General features: G+C 51.7%; 1 protein-coding gene across 1 annotated transcript; it reads right to left on the reverse strand.

Moving 5' to 3' along the window:
- Positions 1-1252: 1252 nt before the first annotated feature.
- Positions 1253-3814, reverse strand: HES1 (hes family bHLH transcription factor 1). Its single transcript, XM_053903533.1, has 4 exons — positions 3422-3814; positions 3190-3285; positions 2843-2930; positions 1253-2177 (listed from the first exon to the last, which is right to left on the reverse strand). The coding sequence occupies exons 1-4, from the start codon at positions 3527-3529 to the stop codon at positions 1627-1629; spliced, it is 843 nt and encodes a 280-aa protein (XP_053759508.1). The 5' UTR covers positions 3530-3814; the 3' UTR covers positions 1253-1626.
- Positions 3815-18880: the final 15066 nt, after the last annotated feature.

The raw sequence follows: 18880 nt of genomic DNA on the forward strand, positions 1-18880 counted from the left end.
CGGCTCTCCACACTGGCCTGTGGGAAAGGCCAGAGCAAGGCGGGGGAGAGGTAAAGCTTTTGAAACAAGACAGAAAATCGTTGGCTTTATCTTTGTTAGGAAGGCTTCAAAGATTGATTTCTCCCGCCTCATCCTTCTCCTCCCAGAAGCAGTTCTGAAAGAAGGGGCATGAGGGGAGGCCGGCGGGAGGGGCCGGGCCGGGAGGACTGGCCGGCAGTGGGGGAGGAGGGCGCGCCCGCCAGACCCACAGCGCGGCTGATGTGTCTGGTCTCGCAGGGCTCGTGGTTTTCATTTCCCCAACACCTGGATGCAGTCAAACACCTGGCCAAATCTGACAAAATCTGACAAGCCTTTGTGATGGGATTTGGAAGAAATTCCCTGCAGATCCTGGCACAGTTTAAAGCTGTCCGCTTTGAGTTAGGACTTGTTAAGGAGGGTTATGTGAGCTGAAACCCGAGACAACCCTTTTGCTTCTATCTGGAGCCCACATCTTGCCTGGAAATGGGGCATGACCAAGCGAAGGGGTCGCTTGCTGTTTGTATTAAAGGGAAGATGGCCTGTGTGCCTGCCAGAGCGGCCTCCACATGCTTTCTCTATTAGAGCCAAGCGCAGAAACTTATCAAAAACATATGTCTGGTGTTAATCATCTGGACTTGGGCTCCACTTGGGAGTCTAACTAGCTGTCCCTTGGCAGAAGGAATCTGTTGACCTTCTCAGCTTGCTTGAAGAGGGTGCAGAGAGGCATTTCAAACTTTTAGAGGTTGGTACAAGGGAATGTGTAGCTGCACCTAAGATTGCCTAATTAAACAGGCTCCAACACTAGAAGGCTGAGGCTGCATCCATTTACATTGGGTGTCCATGGGTTTCCCAGGATAGTAGTGCTGCAGGGGTCTCTCTCAAGGTGCTGGGGGCACACATTACTCGACTGATTAACTTCATGACTTCAGTCCGGTTCTATCTTCTTCAGAGGAGCTAGTGTGAGAACCGGGACTGAACTGCAACTAAAAAAATTCTGAAATCCTTGAGGAGATTGACCACAAATTGATTAGAGTAGCCATAATAGATGAGTTCTTGCAAATTTAGTGGAATTTAGTTCGTGGAGGGTTGGTAAAGGCTTGATGGATTGTTAAAAATGTTCTTTTAATAACAAAAGGGCCAATGACTGAATTCTCAGGTTGCGTGTAATCCAAATTCTGCCAAGAACTTTTTTTTTTTTACACATATTCTGAAATAATCAGTTCTAAGACATAAAAGCCTTCACGCTTTTTTCTTTTATTATATTTTCTCAAATAAACTTCCCAAAAGGAAGATATTTTAAGAGCATTTTCAAACATCTTTGGCATCACATAAAAAAGAAATCTCGTGTAAAAAACGAAATGTCATCTGAACTTTTATAATACAAAGGCGCAATCCAATATGAACATATAAAATATATACAAATATAGTGCATGGTCAGTCACTTAATACAGCTCTCTACAAAAAAGTAACTTTTTAGAAATTAAAAAAAACCAAAGTAACCACTTAATCACAAAAGTCCTCTTCTCTCCCAGTGTCCAAGTTCCTGTTGTGTATCCCGAGGGAAGAGAGGTGGGTTGGGAGTTTAGGTGGAGGGGTGACCTGAGCCCCTCAGTTCCGCCACGGCCTCCACATGGAGTCTGCCGTGAGCGAGGGGCCACTGGAAGGCGACACTGCGTTCGGGCCCACGGAGGTCCCACTGCTGCTGGTGTAGACTGGGATGACGGGGCCGCTGTGAGCGAAGGCCCCGTTGGGGATGAGGAAGGCAAACTGGCCGTCCGGAGCCGGCACCACCTGGAAGCCGCCGAACACCTTAGCCGCCTCTCCAGCCGGGCTGCCCAGCTTGCAGGGCGCGCCGCCGGGAGGGGGCGCCGCGCCCCCGGGGATGGGCACGAGCGGCGGTGGCGGCGCGAACGGCGCGTGCTGCGGGCCGCCGGGTCCCGGCGGGGGCGGCGGCGGCGCCTGCAAGGCGGGGTGCGGCTGCCCGGGGTAGGTCATGGCGTTGATCTGGGTCATGCAGTTGGCCAGGTGGCCGAGCAACCGGGTGCGCACCTCAGTGTTAACGCCCTCGCACGTGGACAGGAAGCGGGTCACCTCGTTCATGCACTCGCTGAAGCCGGCGCGGTACTTCCCCAGCACGCTCGGGTCTGTGCTTAGCGCGGCTGCGGGCCAGAAGGAGACAGACGGGTCACCCAATGGCCCTGGCCCCGAGGCCACCGCCTCCGCCCTGGGAGGTCCCCGCGGTGCTCCTCCCTGACCACCCGCCCGCGGAACTGCCCCCGGCTAGAGGGAGGTTGTTTAGAAAAATCGTCCACCTCTCCACACCAGCTTGGCGACCGAAACCGAGGCGGTGCCTCTCCATTCCTGGTCGCTCCATTTTAACCCATACAGCCTCACATCCTCCCCTTATCCTCCGTGCACGCGATGTGACCTTGGGCAATGCCCTCCACCACCACCTCCCCCCCCCCCCCCCCCCGGCCCCGCCAACCGGGCCTCATTTCCCTTCTGTAATAGGAAAGCGGGGAGTGCTAAACCAGATGACCCCCAGACCCGCCACGGTTCTGAGTCTTTTCGTCGGCACCAGCTTCCCCCACTGCCAAGCCGCCCGCCACCCTCGCCGCTACAACCTCCCTCCCTCCCTTTCCGGAACAGTAACAACTTGGAGTTGTGGCTATAAATAAGCCCCAGACCGTGGGAACGCAAGAGTGAGCCAAGGCAGTAAAATGTAGCTGAATGCCTCTCACAACCACGGGCGGAAGTCTGGAAGAAATCACCGCGGGGCGAAAGGGACGCCCGCAGAGGAGGACTCGCGGCAAGCCGCCCTCACCCGTCATCTGCGCCCGCTGCAGGTTCCGGAGGTGTTTCACTGTCATTTCCAGAATGTCCGCCTTCTCCAGCTTGGAATGTCGCGAGCTCTGCACAGAAGAGGCAAGGCAGTGAAGTGAGAGCCCCGCCAGCCGCCTCGGTGTGCTGTGGTTCCTTCCCACACACCCCCCCCTCCGCCCCCCGGCCCCGGAGCCGACATCCCTAGACCCGGGAGGGGCCCGGCCCTCCCGCCTCAGGGAATGCAGTGCCAGCGAGGACGATCCCGTCAGCGAGGGGGTTTCACGTTGAGTATCTAAGAAATAGTATTTTGTTTTAATTAAAAAAAAAAAAGCAGCATTGCCCACTTACATCTTTCTTAAGAGCATCCAAAATCAGTGTTTTCAGCTGGCTCAGACTTTCATTTATTCTTGCTCGTCGTCTTTTCTCCATGATAGGCTTGGATGACTGGAAAGAAATAAAAATAGAGCCCTGAGTTCCCATGGGATCTGCCATTTCACCCCGGAGTTTAAGGGAAGAAAGGAGCCCCCCAACCCCGACTTAATTTCTTAGGGCTGCAGAGAGATAGTGGTACTGCCCTTACCTTTCTGTGCTCAGATGCTGTCTTTGGTTTATCCGGTGTCGTGTTGACACTGGCTGGGGTAGCAGCCACCGGGGACGAGGAATTTTTCTCCATTATATCTGCTGGCATTTTCTGTTGCTTTTTTTTTTTTTTTTAATCCCTAGAGAATTTTATTTTTGGAGTCCTTCACACAAAAAATTGTTTTGTTTATGTCCCTTTCACTGGAGACTTTCACAAAACTACTGAGCAAGTGCTGAGGGCTTATTATACTATCTTATGGCTACTTGGTGACCGGTAGCGCTATTCCAGGACCAAGGAGAGAGGTAGACGGGGGATTCCACTGTTATCTGCACCCGCTCCGGATCCTGTGTGATCCCCAGGCCCTGGCGGCCTCTATATATATCTGGGACTGCACGCGAACGGCTCGTGTGAAACTTCCCAAACTTTCTTTCCCACAGTAACTTTCAGCCAATGGGAGGAGGAGACACGCGGCACCGCTCGTGGACCGCGCCCCCCCATTGGCCGCCAGGCCTTGTGCCTGGCGGCCAATGGCGCGCGCCTGAGCCCGGGGCACCGGAGGCTACAACGTCAATCAAAAGGATTTTAACCCTTTGCTATTCTCCCTGCTGGGCTTTGCTTTACAGGAGATTTTTTCCGCAGGTTTTGCTCCAGTCTAGTTTATTTCTTTTGGGGCCAGCGTCTTTGCTCTTTATTTCCTTTCACGTGTGTAATAGAGCTGCTTTGATACTAATAAGTTCATTTGAAATATATTCTAAAAAAAGATTTAGAAGGACAGGGATAAAAGAGGAGAACTGTGCAAGGGCGTGAGTTACCGATACATCTAAGTGATTTCCCGCTCAGACTCTATACATTGGGGTAAGGAAGATAATGAAAATCGATCATGCAGAAAAAGGGCAAAAAAAAAAAAAACCCCACAAAAAAAACCTTTCGCATGCAGAATAAGGAAAAAAAAATGCCTACCTTACACTTGCGATTTTTCAGAGCAAGGTGTTCTTTTTTTAATCCCCCACCCCACCCCCGCCCCTCATTCCTCTTCTGGAGTTGGGGCCTTGGATCCCGCGCTTCCCCAGGAAACAATCAGAATAATTTCCAACTGGGCAGAAAGGAAATGGAATTTCAAATGAAAGATGAACAAGGGGGCTTTGATGGCAAGGCCTCAGGGACGCGCGCGCGCCCTCGCCACCCTTTTCCTTTCCACCCACAGACTCTCAGCACGTTGAGGTGGCGGGCCGGGCGGCAGCTTCTCCCCTCCTTCTCGCCCGCGGGCGGCCGGGGCAGCCTCGCCACCCGGCGCGCGCGGGCCCTTTAAGAGCTACACCAGCCGAGATGCAGTTTGACATCAGCCGGCGGGCGAGGGCGCGCCTGGAGCCGGAGCACGTGCCAGGATGTTTTATTGCCGCCGCGGCTGCGGCCGGGCCGGGAGGATGTGTGTGTGCGTGCGTGTGTGAGTGTGTGTGCGCGCGCCCCGGGGGCAGGGAGGCGGGGGGCGGCGGCGGGCGGCGGAGCGCGGGGGCTGGTTCTCGGTCCCCGGGAGAAGCCAAGAAGGTAAATAGCAGCTGCTGTGCTCGAGCCTGGGAAAACCCCGCCCCCTGCGCCTGGCCGGGGCTCATTGGCGCGCGCTGCGTGTGGGGTGTGTGTGTGTGTCCGGGGCCCCCTCCTCCGGCCCCCGCCGCGCCAGGAATCCGAGGGGGCGGCGGGCTGGGAGCCGAGCCCCGGCGCTTACCACCGCCCCCCCGCCTTTCCCCGGCCAAGGTCAGCCCTTCCGGGCGGGGAGCGCACGCCCCGGGGTGGATAGTGGGGAATTATTCCAACCCCCCACTCCACCCCTGATTTCGGGCTTGGGGTTTTAACTCCGCCGAAAGCCTCGCTAGCAACAGCCCGGGGGAGGAGTGGGGGCATTCTTGTTTGCTCCTTGCCCCGGCCCTCCCTCCCTTCCCCCGCGGGGCCCCCGGCGCCCGCCGCGGTCACGAGATGCCTGACCGCACTTAGGAAGCGGCCGGGTCAGCCTCCTGCCTCCGCTCGGCGGCTGCGGTTAAAGCGGCTTCGCGCCGCCCGCCCCTTCCCTGGGTCCAGGGCGGCCGGGCAGCTCCCCCTCGCTGCGCCCGGGAGGCCGCCGGCGGGCGGCCGGGAGGAGGCGGGCGGCGCGGGCGGCTGCGTGCTGCCGGCTGGCCGGGCCGCGCGCCGGGAGGAGCCGCCGCCGCCGCCGCCGGGTGCCACGTGGCGGGCGCCGGGCCGGGAGCGCCAGGGCTCTGGCGGCGGCCTCCCTGGGGGATTTGCCGCGCGGGGCGGGCGACGCGCACTGCCCCGGCCGGCCGCCGCCACCGCCGCCTCCCGCCGTCCCGCCCGCCCGCGCGGGTCGCGGGCCCCCGCGCCCCCACTCCCTCCACCCTTCCCGCCGCCCGGGAGCTCGGCGCGCTGCTTGGGAAGCTCGGGGCAGCCCGGGAGCCCAGCATCTTGTTTGATGTCGCGCTCTCCCCGCCCTCCCAGCCCTTCTGCAGGCTTGGAGGCCGCCAGGGGCCTGGCACACATTTCTCAGACACTTCATTCCTTCCTTCCTCCGAGCTCCCCACTGAGATAATGGTGTAAACGGTTCCACCAGATCTCGTCCGGATGAGAATCAGCGGTTCCTGACTCGGGGTGACCTTGGGCGAGCCCCTCTCAGTTCTTTCATTCTGTGGCGCGCGCTCTGTGCCAGACACCGTGTTAAACCCTGGGATTACCAGGATGAGAGACACAGTGGCAGTCTGCAAGGAGTTTACAGTCAACTGGAGGCAGACGGACCCTGATTTTCTGATTGATGGCCAGGCGTGCCTCTTATATTCCTTTCTCTTCGGGCTTAGATGATGGCCTGAGAGATCAGACCCTGAAGGAAACACTAAACCACACCTATACGGGCAACAGTGTTGCTGGCCTACCTGGGGATACAGGGATGAACAAAATGTTTATTACCATCAGGAAGTCTGCCGCCTGCTGACCTCTGTTTCCCAGGCTCTTTCTCTGGTAGGTTCGAGAGAGACATTTATGTGTCTAGATAGAAGTAAAATGCTGTGGAGGTTTAGGATAGTTAAATTATTAATAAGTTGGGGGCATCCTGGAAAGCTTCCTGGAGGAAATGGCCTGTGCTTTGTATCTTGGAAAACAGGGAGGATTGGGGCACTGGAAATGTGAGTCATGGGGCTGGGGAGGATGGAAGTACCCATGGCATGAAAGGCCTACACTCTGGAACATGAAGTCCTTATTTGGGCATCATGGTCTGGAGTCCAGGGTGTCTGACAGGCAGGATTATAAGAAGGGACTGAAGGAGGAGGCTTGAGGCCAAGTCACAAGACCCTTAAATATCTTGCTAAAGGACTTTAGCCTTATCTTTAGACATTGGAGAGCTATGAAATGCTCTTGAATGGAGAAGGGACATCAAGATTCTCCTTTAGGACAATGGCTCTAGGAAAAGTGTGGAGAGTGGATTAGAGGCAGAGAGCCCAGTTAGGAGGTTCAGGCTGGTAAAGGAGGTTCCTAAGTGACAGGTGTAGACGGACACTCACCGGGAAGCACCTGCCTAGAACCAGCTCACCTGGGCGTTGACTGTACACTGTCCAGTGATCCAGGTTCAGCAGAAACCTGCCTACCCTTTCGCGCAATGTTCCCCCGCGACCTGGAGTCCAACTAAAGAGTCATTGTGACTCTGACTGAATCTATCTTCCAAGCCTCATTTCCATCTTCCAGGACAACCCTCAAGTCTGCAGCCAAGGCTTTACCTCATTGCAGGCTTGGTTTACTCACTCTTGCCCCTCAGGCGACTCTCTGGGATTTTTGTGTGTTTTCTTGCCACACTGCAGAGTGGGCTGTGCCCTATCATGTTCTGGAGAACCGGGTGAACAATGTCTCCTTTGTTGACCTGCAACCTGGCCCAATGGGACAGGACTTTCCTTTCTTATTTTAAGCAGATGGAAAGGTGGTGATGACAGAAAATTGTCTGTTGCTTTGGAAAAAAAGTGGAATTTTCCCGGGTATTTGCAGTGCTCTTGGTGAAAGGTGAGGAGCCTGTGAAGTTCCCCTCCTTTCTGCCATGCAGACTTCGCAGGCTCCTTAAAATGCTCTACTCAGCATCTGACTTTTAAAAACTGCATAAATACTCTGACCCAGATTCTTCCAAGGAACTAAACCCTTCCCAGGGAAGCATGTTAACCCTTTCCAGGTTCCCCCCAAATCTGTGAGAGCCAGTGACTTCCTCCACCAAGTGCTGCTATGACATTGACATTGGGCGCTCGTTAACTAGCTGGGTAAACCACCCCCTGTCCCTTCTAGCCTAAGAGTCTTTTTTGTCCCCGACTGTCCTCTCCTCTGGATTTGGCACCCTGAAGGTGCGTGGAGAATGTTGAATATAGTCAAGTTAAGGTCTCACTGCAGTGCCTGAAGCAGCCTCATGGGTTAAATAGTTAATCAGCAACTCTTTTATTGCCACTTTAGGAGTGCTTAGACTGGTAGGATGAGCAAATAACTTAAACACACACACACACACACACACACACACACACTCACATTTTTTGAGAGACAGAGGGGTCAGTCAAGCAACCAGAAATTTGCCATGAATTTGTCTCTGGGCCAAACAAACAAAAAAACCTAACCCATGAAATCTCTGGCCCTCCACCCTCATGATTCAAGAAGAAAGTTTCTTTGCAAATGTACTCACATGTTATTTTTCAGTATCCTGATTTGGGGCAGGGAAAATAGGGCCAAGTTGACACTCTTTCCAGCCCTTCTCAAATGGGGACCTAAGCTCCTAAACTCAAGAAAAGACTTTTGGAATTGGAAGCCTCCTCTTAGATAGAACAGCCTTTATATTTCAGTCCTCCTCTCCAACCCCCCCGCCAAAGCAAAGGGAAAATTGAACCCTGTTCATCAACAGAGGTCACTGCTTTGATCCCACTGTGAGACCAGCAAAACACAAGGAATCTTTCCCACTGTATCATGTCGGATAAATACAACCAGGGGCCGCTCTGTTTATCCCCCTTCCCCTTTCTGGCCCACGAAGGGTGATTTTCTGTCTTACTACATCACCTGTTTGCTCTAAACCATAAAACAAATAACTTTGCCTCCAGTGAGACTCCCCTTTGTCCCTAGGTAGCAGCCTGGTTTGTGGGTTTGGTTTAAAGCTACAGAAAACACAGAGAGTGAGAGAAGAAAAAAGGTATTTTGCCTGAGGACTTGAAGCTTCCCCCCCCCCCCCCTTTCGTTTTCCTCCGCTTGACTGAGTTTCTCACACTCGGATTCCCTGCAGCCTGCCAGAGCCGAGGTAGCTGCCCTGCCAAGAGCTATCCTGGGAGAGCTATTGAAAGAGCCTTGAGTAAGTACACACGGGGCGGGTTTCTCCTCCCCTCAGTACCTGCTCCGCACCTGTACAGGGAACAGTCCCACACATATCACCTGATCGCAGGCTTTTCAGAGACCGTGAGAAAAATAAAGCCCAGGATAGAAGAGATGTTTGTTGTCTCTCTGGAGCTGCAGCCAGCTCCCTGCGGTCTGCGTCCCAGAAACAGCACATTCCCCGCCGATTGTGCGGCGGTGCACGCGTGTTTGCCGGCGCGCGTGCCCGGTGGGGAGGGGCGGGAGGGAAGCCAGGGATCACCTGCCTGATGACTGCCTCGCTGCCTGCGTGTTCTGGCATCTGCCTGACGGGCAGTTTCATGATCCTTTACTAGAATCATTATTGTGTGGTCCTTCTACTAGATAAGCGTCCATATATGCCCATCACGGCAAAATTCACAACCAGGATTTCTTACCTTAAGGTTCACAGATGAACCCCCTACGCTGAACCTAAAACAATGCCCAAACTGGAATTCCGAATGAAGCCTACATGCACCTTTGGCAGTAGCTTAATATATACTTTTTTGAATGAATGGATCAATAAATGAGTGCATGATTTCTTCCTCAGGGGAGGGTCCATAGCTTTCAGCAAAATTTCAAAGCTTTTCGTGACCCTGAAAGGCAGAGGAAACTGATCTAGACAATCTCCACTTACAAGTCTGTACCTAAGCCCAGAGAGGGCATGGGACTGGCTTAAGGGCCTACAGCAACGTATGACCAGAGTGGGGGCCAGAAGCTAGCTGAGAAGCCTTTACCACACCACAGTGCTGCGGTCCATGGGACATCTGGGGTGGGGTTTATGGAGTTGTGATCACCAACCACCAAAGCCTGGATTTAAAGTGATTAGGGGCACCTGGGTGGCTCAGCGGGTTGGGCGTCTGACTTTGACTCATGATCTCTTGGTTCATGGGTTCGAGCCCCATGTCTGGCTGTGCCGACAGCTCAGTCCTGGAGCCTGCTTCGGATTCTGTGTCTCCCTCTCTCTGCCCCTCCCCCCGCTCATGCTCTGTCTCTCTCTCTGTCTCTCTCTCAAAAATAAACATTCAGAAGATTTTGAAGAAAAAAAAATAGGCACATTAATAAAGTGCTTTGAATTTCCAGAACCTTTTTTTTTTTTTTTTTTTTTTTAAATTCTGAGACACTAGTGCTGCTCTGCCCCCAATTTTTGCATGGAGAAAGGGACAGGCAAGAAAGCCAAGTGTTTTTTAAGAGAAGATGATTCAGGAATGCTTGGAACAAGAGTCCTGGTTGCCATGAAGAGGCATTAGAAACAACTGCATCTGCATTCCATCTTTGATAAAAATAAGTTGCTACTTCTGAACAAAACTGCCGGGTCGGTCTCCAGCCGGGCTGGGACCTCGAACTGCAAAGGAGGTGGAGGCGGAAAACGGAAGCTTTGGACATAGGCTAATAGCAGCCTGTAATGCTCTCTGCCCCCCACCCGCCTTGGAAAAACTTGAGTGAGCCAGTGAGAATGTGCACTTTTCCAATGGGCCCTGAAAAAGGATGGTTGCCAAGAAAGCCTTTTCCAATGGGGTGGGGGCAGGGCGCTCCAGAATGGCTCCACTCCCACATTTGGCTCCAGCCGGCTCAGCAGCAGCAGCCCCAGTAGCAGCAGTGAGGTGGGAAGGCTCTAAACGCCGCCGCTCACCTTTGCCCCCTGAGCAGGGCTGTGGTGAGGCGACCTGCAAGCCCAGAGACGAAAGAGCGAAAGAGCGCATTCCCCAGGGGCCACAGGGATGTTAACTTGCAGTTAAAGACTCAGAACTGCACCAGGGCTGGTGCCCGAGGGGGTCTCTGGAAGGCTCAGGAAGGCAGGGTGAAGCCTGGCCCCTTTAAACCCAGGACCTGCATTGTTTGGCTTGCAGATAGCTGCTCAAATTGTGACTTCGGATCCAATTGCTCAAAAGATAAACAACAGCAACAAAAAACTCAGCTAGCCAGGAAAACCATGTAGGTAAAACTTAGCGCCTGAAAGTGATACAGTATGAATGTATGCAACATGTTTTTAATTAAAATCTCCATCATTATTATCCTCATATCATCTCCCCCCCCCCGCCCCCGCCGCTTGTAGGAAAAGGGCTGGGGGAGGCAAAGGAAGGGACCCAAGAGGTGGTATAATGGAGCCCAAGAAGAAGTGACTTGCCCAAGATTCAACACCTCCCCAAGAGGAAATAGCAAAGCCAGAATTAGGCTCAGATTTTCTGCCCACCCACCCAGAAACCTGCCTCACTTTATCTCTATAAGAACGTTTTGAAAGGTCATCTACAGCAAATCTACAGCATTACCACCCAAGATGGATTTTCTAATCGAGAATCCGACCATGGCTGGTGAGTGATTTTTGGTAGTGTGATAGGCTGTGCCCAGCACAGAGTGTGGGTAAATCCCAGGATTGCTGCACTGGGATGCTTTCTTGGATTCAACTACCGCCCCCCCCCCCCCCCCCCCCACACCTCTGGAAGAGAAAGGATCCTGATTTCCAAGGATCTGACTTCCAGGAGACAGGAGGCCACGTGCAGGGGTCACACAGAATAGTCCTCTTGTCTCTCAGTCAGCCAAGCCCAGCCATACACCATTGCTCTTTTCTTCTCATTGCCAACCTTGTCCCCTTATTTGCACCCTAAAAGGAAGATGGGGGGCAGGGGAGGATATATCTAACCCCTGAATCTGTGCTTCGTCAACACTAGGCTTTTATCAGGACGAGAGAAAATGTGATGCTAGGAATATTGTGGTGATGTTGGAGCAGGGAGACATTGAACGGCTGGCTGACGTCACACTTAGCAGAGGGAAAGGTGAGAAAAATCGTGGGTTTTCCAAGTGGCTGATAGATGGCATTTGCACGTGAAATATACATTTTCCTTTTAGAGATCAGGCTTAGGGAACGAGAAAACGGTTTAGGCAGCTGCCACGGCTGGAGCTTAAGACTGGTGGTTTCCAGCATGGTTGGGGCCTTCCCGTCTTGTCCCCAGAGTTGGAGGTAACTGTCCCTTGCCTGACAGTTACTTGAAAGTTGACAGGGTACTGTCTAGTCCATTACAGCAATTTGTCCTCATATATAGTTTTATGATCTAGACTAGCATGATTTCGATAGGAGGCCCAGGGAGGAAGAGAAAATTCAAGCAGTCAGTGCAGGAGACATTTGGCTAGGTCATGGGCTCTAAGGGGCACAGGATATAGGATATGCAAGCTTTCTAGAAAATAGTACCTCTAGGGGTGCCTGGGTGTCTCAGTTGGGTAAGCCTCCGACTTCAGCTCAGGTCATGATCTCACGGCTCATGGGTTCAAGCCCCGCTTTGGGCTCTGTGCTGACAGCTCAGAGCCTGGAGCCTGCTTCCGATTCTCTGTCTCCCTCTCTGTCCCTTCCCCGCTCATGCTCTGTCTCTCTCTGTCTCTCAAAAATAAATAAACGGTTTAAAAAAAATTAAAAAAAGAACAAGTGCCTCTAGAGATACAAGGCAGGGCAGGGAGCATAGCAGCCGGGGGGAGAACGAACTTTTCTTTCTCAGCCATGCGCAAAAATAAAATTTCCAGAAAATGGAACAGAAGGGAGAAGAAAGATGTCTGTCAACTTGGTACAGAATATCAGTAATCCAGAGGACACGTATGTGGGGGAAGCATGGAGGAAGTGTCCTTTCTTATGGTGGGAAGCTGGGGGAAGGGGTACGGGGGGAAGGGAGGGGAAGGAATCCCACTTAGGGAGAAGATGACTGAGCAGGTTCTGGAAAGGATGCAGCAAAAGCGATGACCATGGCCTCCCCCGGGGCTGAGGCTGAAGCTTCTGAACTGGAAGTTCAGCATCCAGTGCCTTCCGAGAGGGAAACAGGGCCTGTGAGCGAGGGCCCTGTGGACCCCTGCTACCCGCGTCACTTTTCCTCAGGAGCTAGTTTGTTCTGTGCTGTCTGTATCGCTGAGCAGCACCATAAAATCCCACAGGCTGGAAGAAGCAGCAGGATTGTTTGGGGGTGATGGCAGGGAACGAGGGCCATGGGGAGACTGCATCCTGCTCTGTGGTTAGTCTGAGGGTGGCGGCCCCAGAGAGGAGGTGGCTGGGTAGCTCAGAACTAAGGGGGAGGCAAGCTCCTTGAATCCTTCTAGCGCCAGGGAAAGGACCAAGGAAGGACCAAGTGTTCACCTCCATCGCCCTGACCACCGTGGGCAAGCGCCCACATGATGCGGCGCATTTGGGGGTCCCCTCAGCCCCGCCCTTTGCGAGGCACTTGTGGGATGGGGAAAAGGAACCTCTCCTTTTGCAGGAGTGGACTTCCACAGGCCAGCCTTGACTGAAATCTGGCAGGAGGCGGGGAGGGCCAGCTCTGTTGGAACACGCTGGTGTGTGGCAGGCTGGCCCTCGGAGGGCTCTTGATAAAGTCCCAGAGCGTTGCCAGCTTCTGGAGGAGGTTGTCAGGCTGTGCGTGCATCAGACACACCCCCCCTGCTGTGGCCTTTACCTCGCTGGTCTTGCCATACCCACGCAGGGACCCAACACTCACGTTCCAGTGCTTGATCTCCTTGTCCTCAGGGTCTGCTCAAGCCCCCCACCCCCTCTTCAACCTGTCCTCAAAGTCCTGGTCCTTGGGACAGACCTAGACTTGGTGTCTAGAGCTACTTGTTAGCTGCACGGAAGGACAGAGTCCCAGCTCGTTTTCTTTGAATCGGGTGGATGTGTGTTGATGGTGGTGAGGCAGCTGGGTCAAGGATGCAAACCGTCCAGTTCCCAGTTGCCCGTTTAACTTAATTCAGTTCTGTGACTCTTTTTGAGCACCTCCCATGTGTCGGGCGCAACTCCACGCCTGTTTTGACCGTTGACTTCCATCTCTGCTGCTACTCAAATGCTGGTCATCTGCGCCGCGTGGTGAGAACCCAGGTTTCCGTTATAAAAATTTCCCCTTCGCTTCCCACATTCTTCATGTCGATTGCTTCTCTGATTAAAAAAAAAAAAAAAAAAAAAAGCTATGAACCTCCTTATGGCGTCTGGCACCCTCAAATATTTGGAGAGTAAGTGCACAAATGAACTCTGACTTAGGAACACAGGTTTTCCTGGCAATTCAGTGGAACCCTCAGAGGGTCAGCATAGTTTTCCAAATTTTCCTCGGTCCCTAGATCAAAGGGGTGGGTTTATTTTGACCAGTCCCATCGGCCACCCCCAGACAGCCGGGCTGTCCCCCACAGACGGCTCTACTCTGTGGCAGTCAGGTGGGTTTCGGGGAGTCTGCGGCTGTCCGTACTTTCCCAGGCCTATCTTTATTGATGGTGATTAAAGGCACACCACCACATGGCAATATGAAAGTACAAAGCAATTCCCAGGGTAAGGTGCGTGGGAAGAAGTGAGATACTGAGCTCCCAAACCATTCTACTGTAATCACGGTCTGCCAAATCGATGTATAGTTAATCAGTAAGATTCAGGCAGGCAGGTTCCACCACCGGGCAGCAGATAGAAAGGGGGAAGAGGCTGGGGGGGGGAGCGGGGGTGGGGGGGAGATCACTGTTCCTCCTGGAAAACTGGGAAAGAAAACGGGAGGGAGGCCACCTGGGCAAGGAGAGTCTGGTGGGCTGTCCCACCGAGGAGCGTCCTGAGGAGGGACCGCTGCTGACCTCTTCTCCGGCCCTCATGCTCTGTTCACGCCAGCCCCTCGTGGAAGATTCTGGGTGACCCAGAAAGATGGAGTGACTGTGCGCAGACACACTGGGTTACATAAGTATAAATACGGTGCACAAAAACACCAGTCTTTATAGAGCACCCCAACACACCTGTTGTTTTACGATGCTGATGGTATTGATAAAGGGGGCTATAAAGTTGAGGGTGAAATGGCCTCTTATATTTAAATAGCAGCTTCCTCTGTGAACTTCAAGTGTTTTACAGCTGAGACTCGACTGCCCTGATGATTATTTCTGTTAGGAATGTGGAACGCATATCTCTCTATACGTTCAGGGAAAACTATAGCAGTGTTGGTTACGAAGCCCGGCTGCCTGGGTTCGTGTTCCAGCTTGTTCGCTTTCTAGCTATGTGCCATAGCTATTCTGTACCTCAATTTACTTACCGCTTAAATGGGGAGATCGCCAGCGCTTATAGGATTGTTGTGAGGACAAGGTATATAACGTGCCTAGAACAGTGCCTGATGTATTACAAATACAGTGTAAGTTTTCAGCTGTTTTATCACTGCTCTCTACGTATCTTTGGCATATAAGATAGGTAGCCTCCTTTCTCTGCAAAAATTCACAAGGTGTTAAGATTTCAAAGAAATGGATGGACCACCACTGTCGTAAATGGGTCCATGCGTATTTGACAAAGCCAAAGGCTTCAGCCAGTCTTTTATGAATCACAGGCTGTGGAACCAGGAGAAACTGAAAAAACTATCTGGCTCCTTCTCCTTTGCCAGGGGAGTGGGTCTCTACCACCCGTGTACTATGGTTATGGCTCTATGGGCTGTAGACTTTTGGGTAGGTCTGCTTTGCATTAGTGAACTGAGCCTCGGGCCCACAGAAGGGAGAGTTCTGGAGGCAGGTAAGGGCATCAGTGTGGGCCTGGCATACAGGATGTGTGGGCTCCCCCCTCTTCCTCGGGCCCAGCTGGCCCCAGCCCCTGCCCTCCAGGCAGGAACGGGAAGGGCTGGAAGGGACACTTCATCCACAGGAGCAAACGTGGGCAGGCCCTCCCCGGATCCGGTCACACTTACATGCGTTACAATTGGTGGAAAGATGCATGTCTGAGGCCTGCTCCAGTGGGTTCTGGTAGAAGACCTTAGGGTTTATGGTCCCGACTGGGTCACTTTTGAGAGTGAAAGGTCGTGCTGGTAACAGTCATGGCAGGACACCTGGCATAACCCGGGACTCATGGCCATCCTAGTTCTGTGGTGACACATGCTCCATTGTTTATCTGTCTCTTCAGCTGTTTTTTTATCAGAGATGCTTCCTAAGAAGAATTTTATTTAAAAAATTTTTATTTTATTATGTTTGTTTAGTATGTCTGTTTATTTTTGAGAGAGAGCACCAGAGGATCAGAAGTGGGCTTTGTGCTGAGAGCAGTGAGCCTGATGTCGGACTTGAACTCAGGATCGCGAGACTGTGGCCTGAGCTGAAGTCGGACGCTCAACCGACTGAGCCACCCAGGGGCTCCTTTAAAAATTTTTTTTAATAAAGGGGCGCCTGGGTGGCTCAGTCGGTTGAGCATCCGGCTTTGGCTCAGGTCACGATCTTGTGGTTCTTGAGTTCGAGGCCCGCGTTGGGCTCTGTGCTGACAGCTCAGAGCCTGGAGCCTGCTTCAGGTTCTGTGTCCCCCTCTTTCTCCGCCCCACCCCTGCTTGTGCTCTGTCTCTCTCTGTCTTTCAAAAATGAATCAACATAAAAAAAAATTTTTTTAATTTTTTAATTAAAAAAAAATTTTTTTAAGTTTATTTATTTTGTGAGAGAGAACACTCGCGTGAGCAGAGGAGGGACAGAGAGAGAGGAGGGGGAGAGAGAATCCCAAGCACACCCCGCACCACCAGCACGGAGCCAGATGCAGGGCTCGATCCCATGAACCGCAAGATCATGACCCCAGCCAAAATCAACAGTCAGATGCTCAAATGACTGAGTCACCCAGAAGAAATATTATTTTTAACTCACTAATGTTTTAGCACTTCTATGCCTATGGAAGGTGATGCCTTTGATCTACCAATGAGGCCACTGTTGAACCTAGAGAGCCTTAGTGTATACAGGAGAAGGGAGGGACAGAGAGAAACCCCACAATGGTTGGATGGTTGCTTAAGGTATGTTTGACGGGACTTGTTTCTTCTCTCATAGAGCAGAGGGGCCTGGAGCTCCCCACCTTCTGGTTTGCACTAGGTTGTGTGCTAATATGGCGATGCGACCAGGGGACTTTGCACCTGCCAAGCATGGCTGAGAACATCCATCTCCCTTGGACATGTGAATGCAAAGAAAGCAAGTGCTGTAATCTGAAATCCAGGCCATTGTTTAATGGCAGAAGGAAGACCCCAAAGGAAGGAGCTTTTTCCCACCCCAAATACTCGCCCCTCTGGTCTTGAATTTGACCGTGTTCTTTTATGGAAAACAACAACAAAACAAAACAAAAACACACAAAACTTTTTTTCTGAATAGCTCAAAGTCAAGGTTTGCTGTTTGTTATTTCCTTAAAAAAATTCAAGAAAGAAAAGAAAATTGGGTCCCTAGCCTGAATGTTCTCCTATGTGCCTATTTAATGATTAATAATACCTTGTGGGCTATTGTTTGATGTGGCCTCTGCTGGTTTGAACAGGAGAATACTGATTCACTCTCAAGGCATTTATGAATCACAAGTGTTTACCCTGAGACAATAAATGAAAGGGGGAGATTGAAAAAAAACACCCAAATATGCTGAGTTCTTTGAGCAAAAACTGGGGGTAATAGTCTTTGATACCCTGTGTGGGGCCCACTGTTTTCTTTCACAGAATAAAGATGGTGTAGAATGACCAAGAGGGCGCTTTTGAGTTTTATACATTCTTTTTTTCACTTACTGATAGGGTTGAGGCAACTTTCCCCCTTATTTTCTTCCTTCCTTCCTTCCTTCCTTCCTTCCTTCCTTCCTTCCTTCCTTCCTCCCTTCTTTCTGCCCCCAAATCTAGGGTCCAGTGAAAACAGACTGTTAAATTTGCCCCTGATGACCCTTGAATTTTTTTAAATTTTGAAATGATTTTATTTTATTTTTTTTTACGTGTTTAGTTATTTATTTTGAGAGAGAGAGAGAGCTAGAGAGCGAGCCGGGAAGGGGCAGAGAGAGAGGGAGAGAGAGAATCCCAAGCAGGCTCCGCAGCTGTCAGCACAGAGCCCAAAGCAGGGCTCGAACTTATGAACTGTGAGATCATGACCTGAGCTGAAACCAAGAGTCGGACCCTTACCCGCTAAGCCACCCAGGCGCCCCAAGATAACTTCAGACTTACAGAAGAGCTACATCAATAGTAGGAAAGCTCTCTTATACCCTTTAACCAGCTTCCCGTCTGTTAACCATCTTCTATCACCATGGAGCGATTATCAAAACTAAGCAGATGATCGTGGTACAACGTTGTAAACTACAGACTTCATCTCAGTATTTTTTCCTGTTAGTTTTTTCTTTCTTTCCCAGGATCCCATCCAGGATTCCACGCGCATTGAGTTCTCTGGTGTCCTTTTGTTTTCTTCCCTCCGTGACAGTTCTGAAGTCTTTCCTTGTTTTCCTGACGCTGGGATGAGCACCCAGCCCATGGGCTCTGTCTGATGTTATCTCACGATTATGTCAGGGAGCTGTCTTTTGCGGGGAGAAGGTCTCAGAGACGGTGTGCCCTTCCCAGGACATCGGGGCGGGGGGCTGCATGACGTTGCTCTATTTCCCTGCTGCTGTTGACCATAATTACGAGATTAAGATGGTTTTTGCCAGGATTACCCACTGTAACATTACAATTTCCCCCTCTCTATTCTCCACATGTTTTGGGGGTAACATTTCAAGATCCTGCAAATATGCTGTTTGCATAATGCTTCTGCCCAGCAGATTTAGAATCTATCAAAGGGTCTTGCCTGTGGCAATTATTGCTGTAGTAATCTAATAGTGATTTGTGATTTCCCTCATTCTTTCTACATTTATTAATTGGAACGCTCTTTAAGGAGGAATTGCATGATGTTATACTGTAATAAAGCAGAAATAAGAAGTCCATACTCTTGGGGCACCTGGGTGGCTCAGTCGGTTAAGTGGATTTGATTTCAGCTGTTGATTTCAGCTCAGGTCATGATCTCATGGTTCAAACACCGTGTTGGACTCTGTGCTGACAGCAGGGAGCCTGCTTGGGATTCTCTCTCTCCCTCTCTCTGTGCCCCTCCCCCTACCCCCTCTCTATCCCTCAAAATAATAAATAATCATTAAAAAAAATCCATACTCTTTTGGAGCCTACATCTTAGAGAAATAGACAAGCAAAATAAATTGAGTGGGTTAGATAATATATTAATAGGTGACAAGTATATTAATAGGTGACAAATCAAGTAGGGAAGGGGGGAGGGGAAGTACTGGGAGCAGCAGGTTGAAATTGCACGGTCTTCCTCTAAGGGAAGGCCTTAGAAGAGGGGGGACTTGAAGCAGGGGAGGGAGCCAGCTTGTGA

This window comes from Panthera pardus, unplaced genomic scaffold, assembly GCF_024362965.1.
Source record: "Panthera pardus isolate Hobbes unplaced genomic scaffold, ASM2436296v1 HiC_scaffold_16, whole genome shotgun sequence".
Classification (NCBI taxonomy): domain Eukaryota; kingdom Metazoa; phylum Chordata; class Mammalia; order Carnivora; family Felidae; genus Panthera; species Panthera pardus.

Coding starts and splice junctions, on each gene's coding strand:
- HES1 (XM_053903533.1), bottom strand. CDS start 3,529: ATGCCAGCAGATATAATGGAGAAAAATTCCTCGTCCCCGGTGGCTGCT. Junction 2,931..3,189: donor TGGATGCTCTTAAGAAAGAT/GTAAGTGGGCAA, acceptor TCTTCTGTGCAG/AGCTCGCGACATTCCAAGCT. Junction 2,178..2,842: donor GCAGCGGGCGCAGATGACGG/GTGAGGGCGGCT, acceptor TCTGGCCCGCAG/CCGCGCTAAGCACAGACCCG.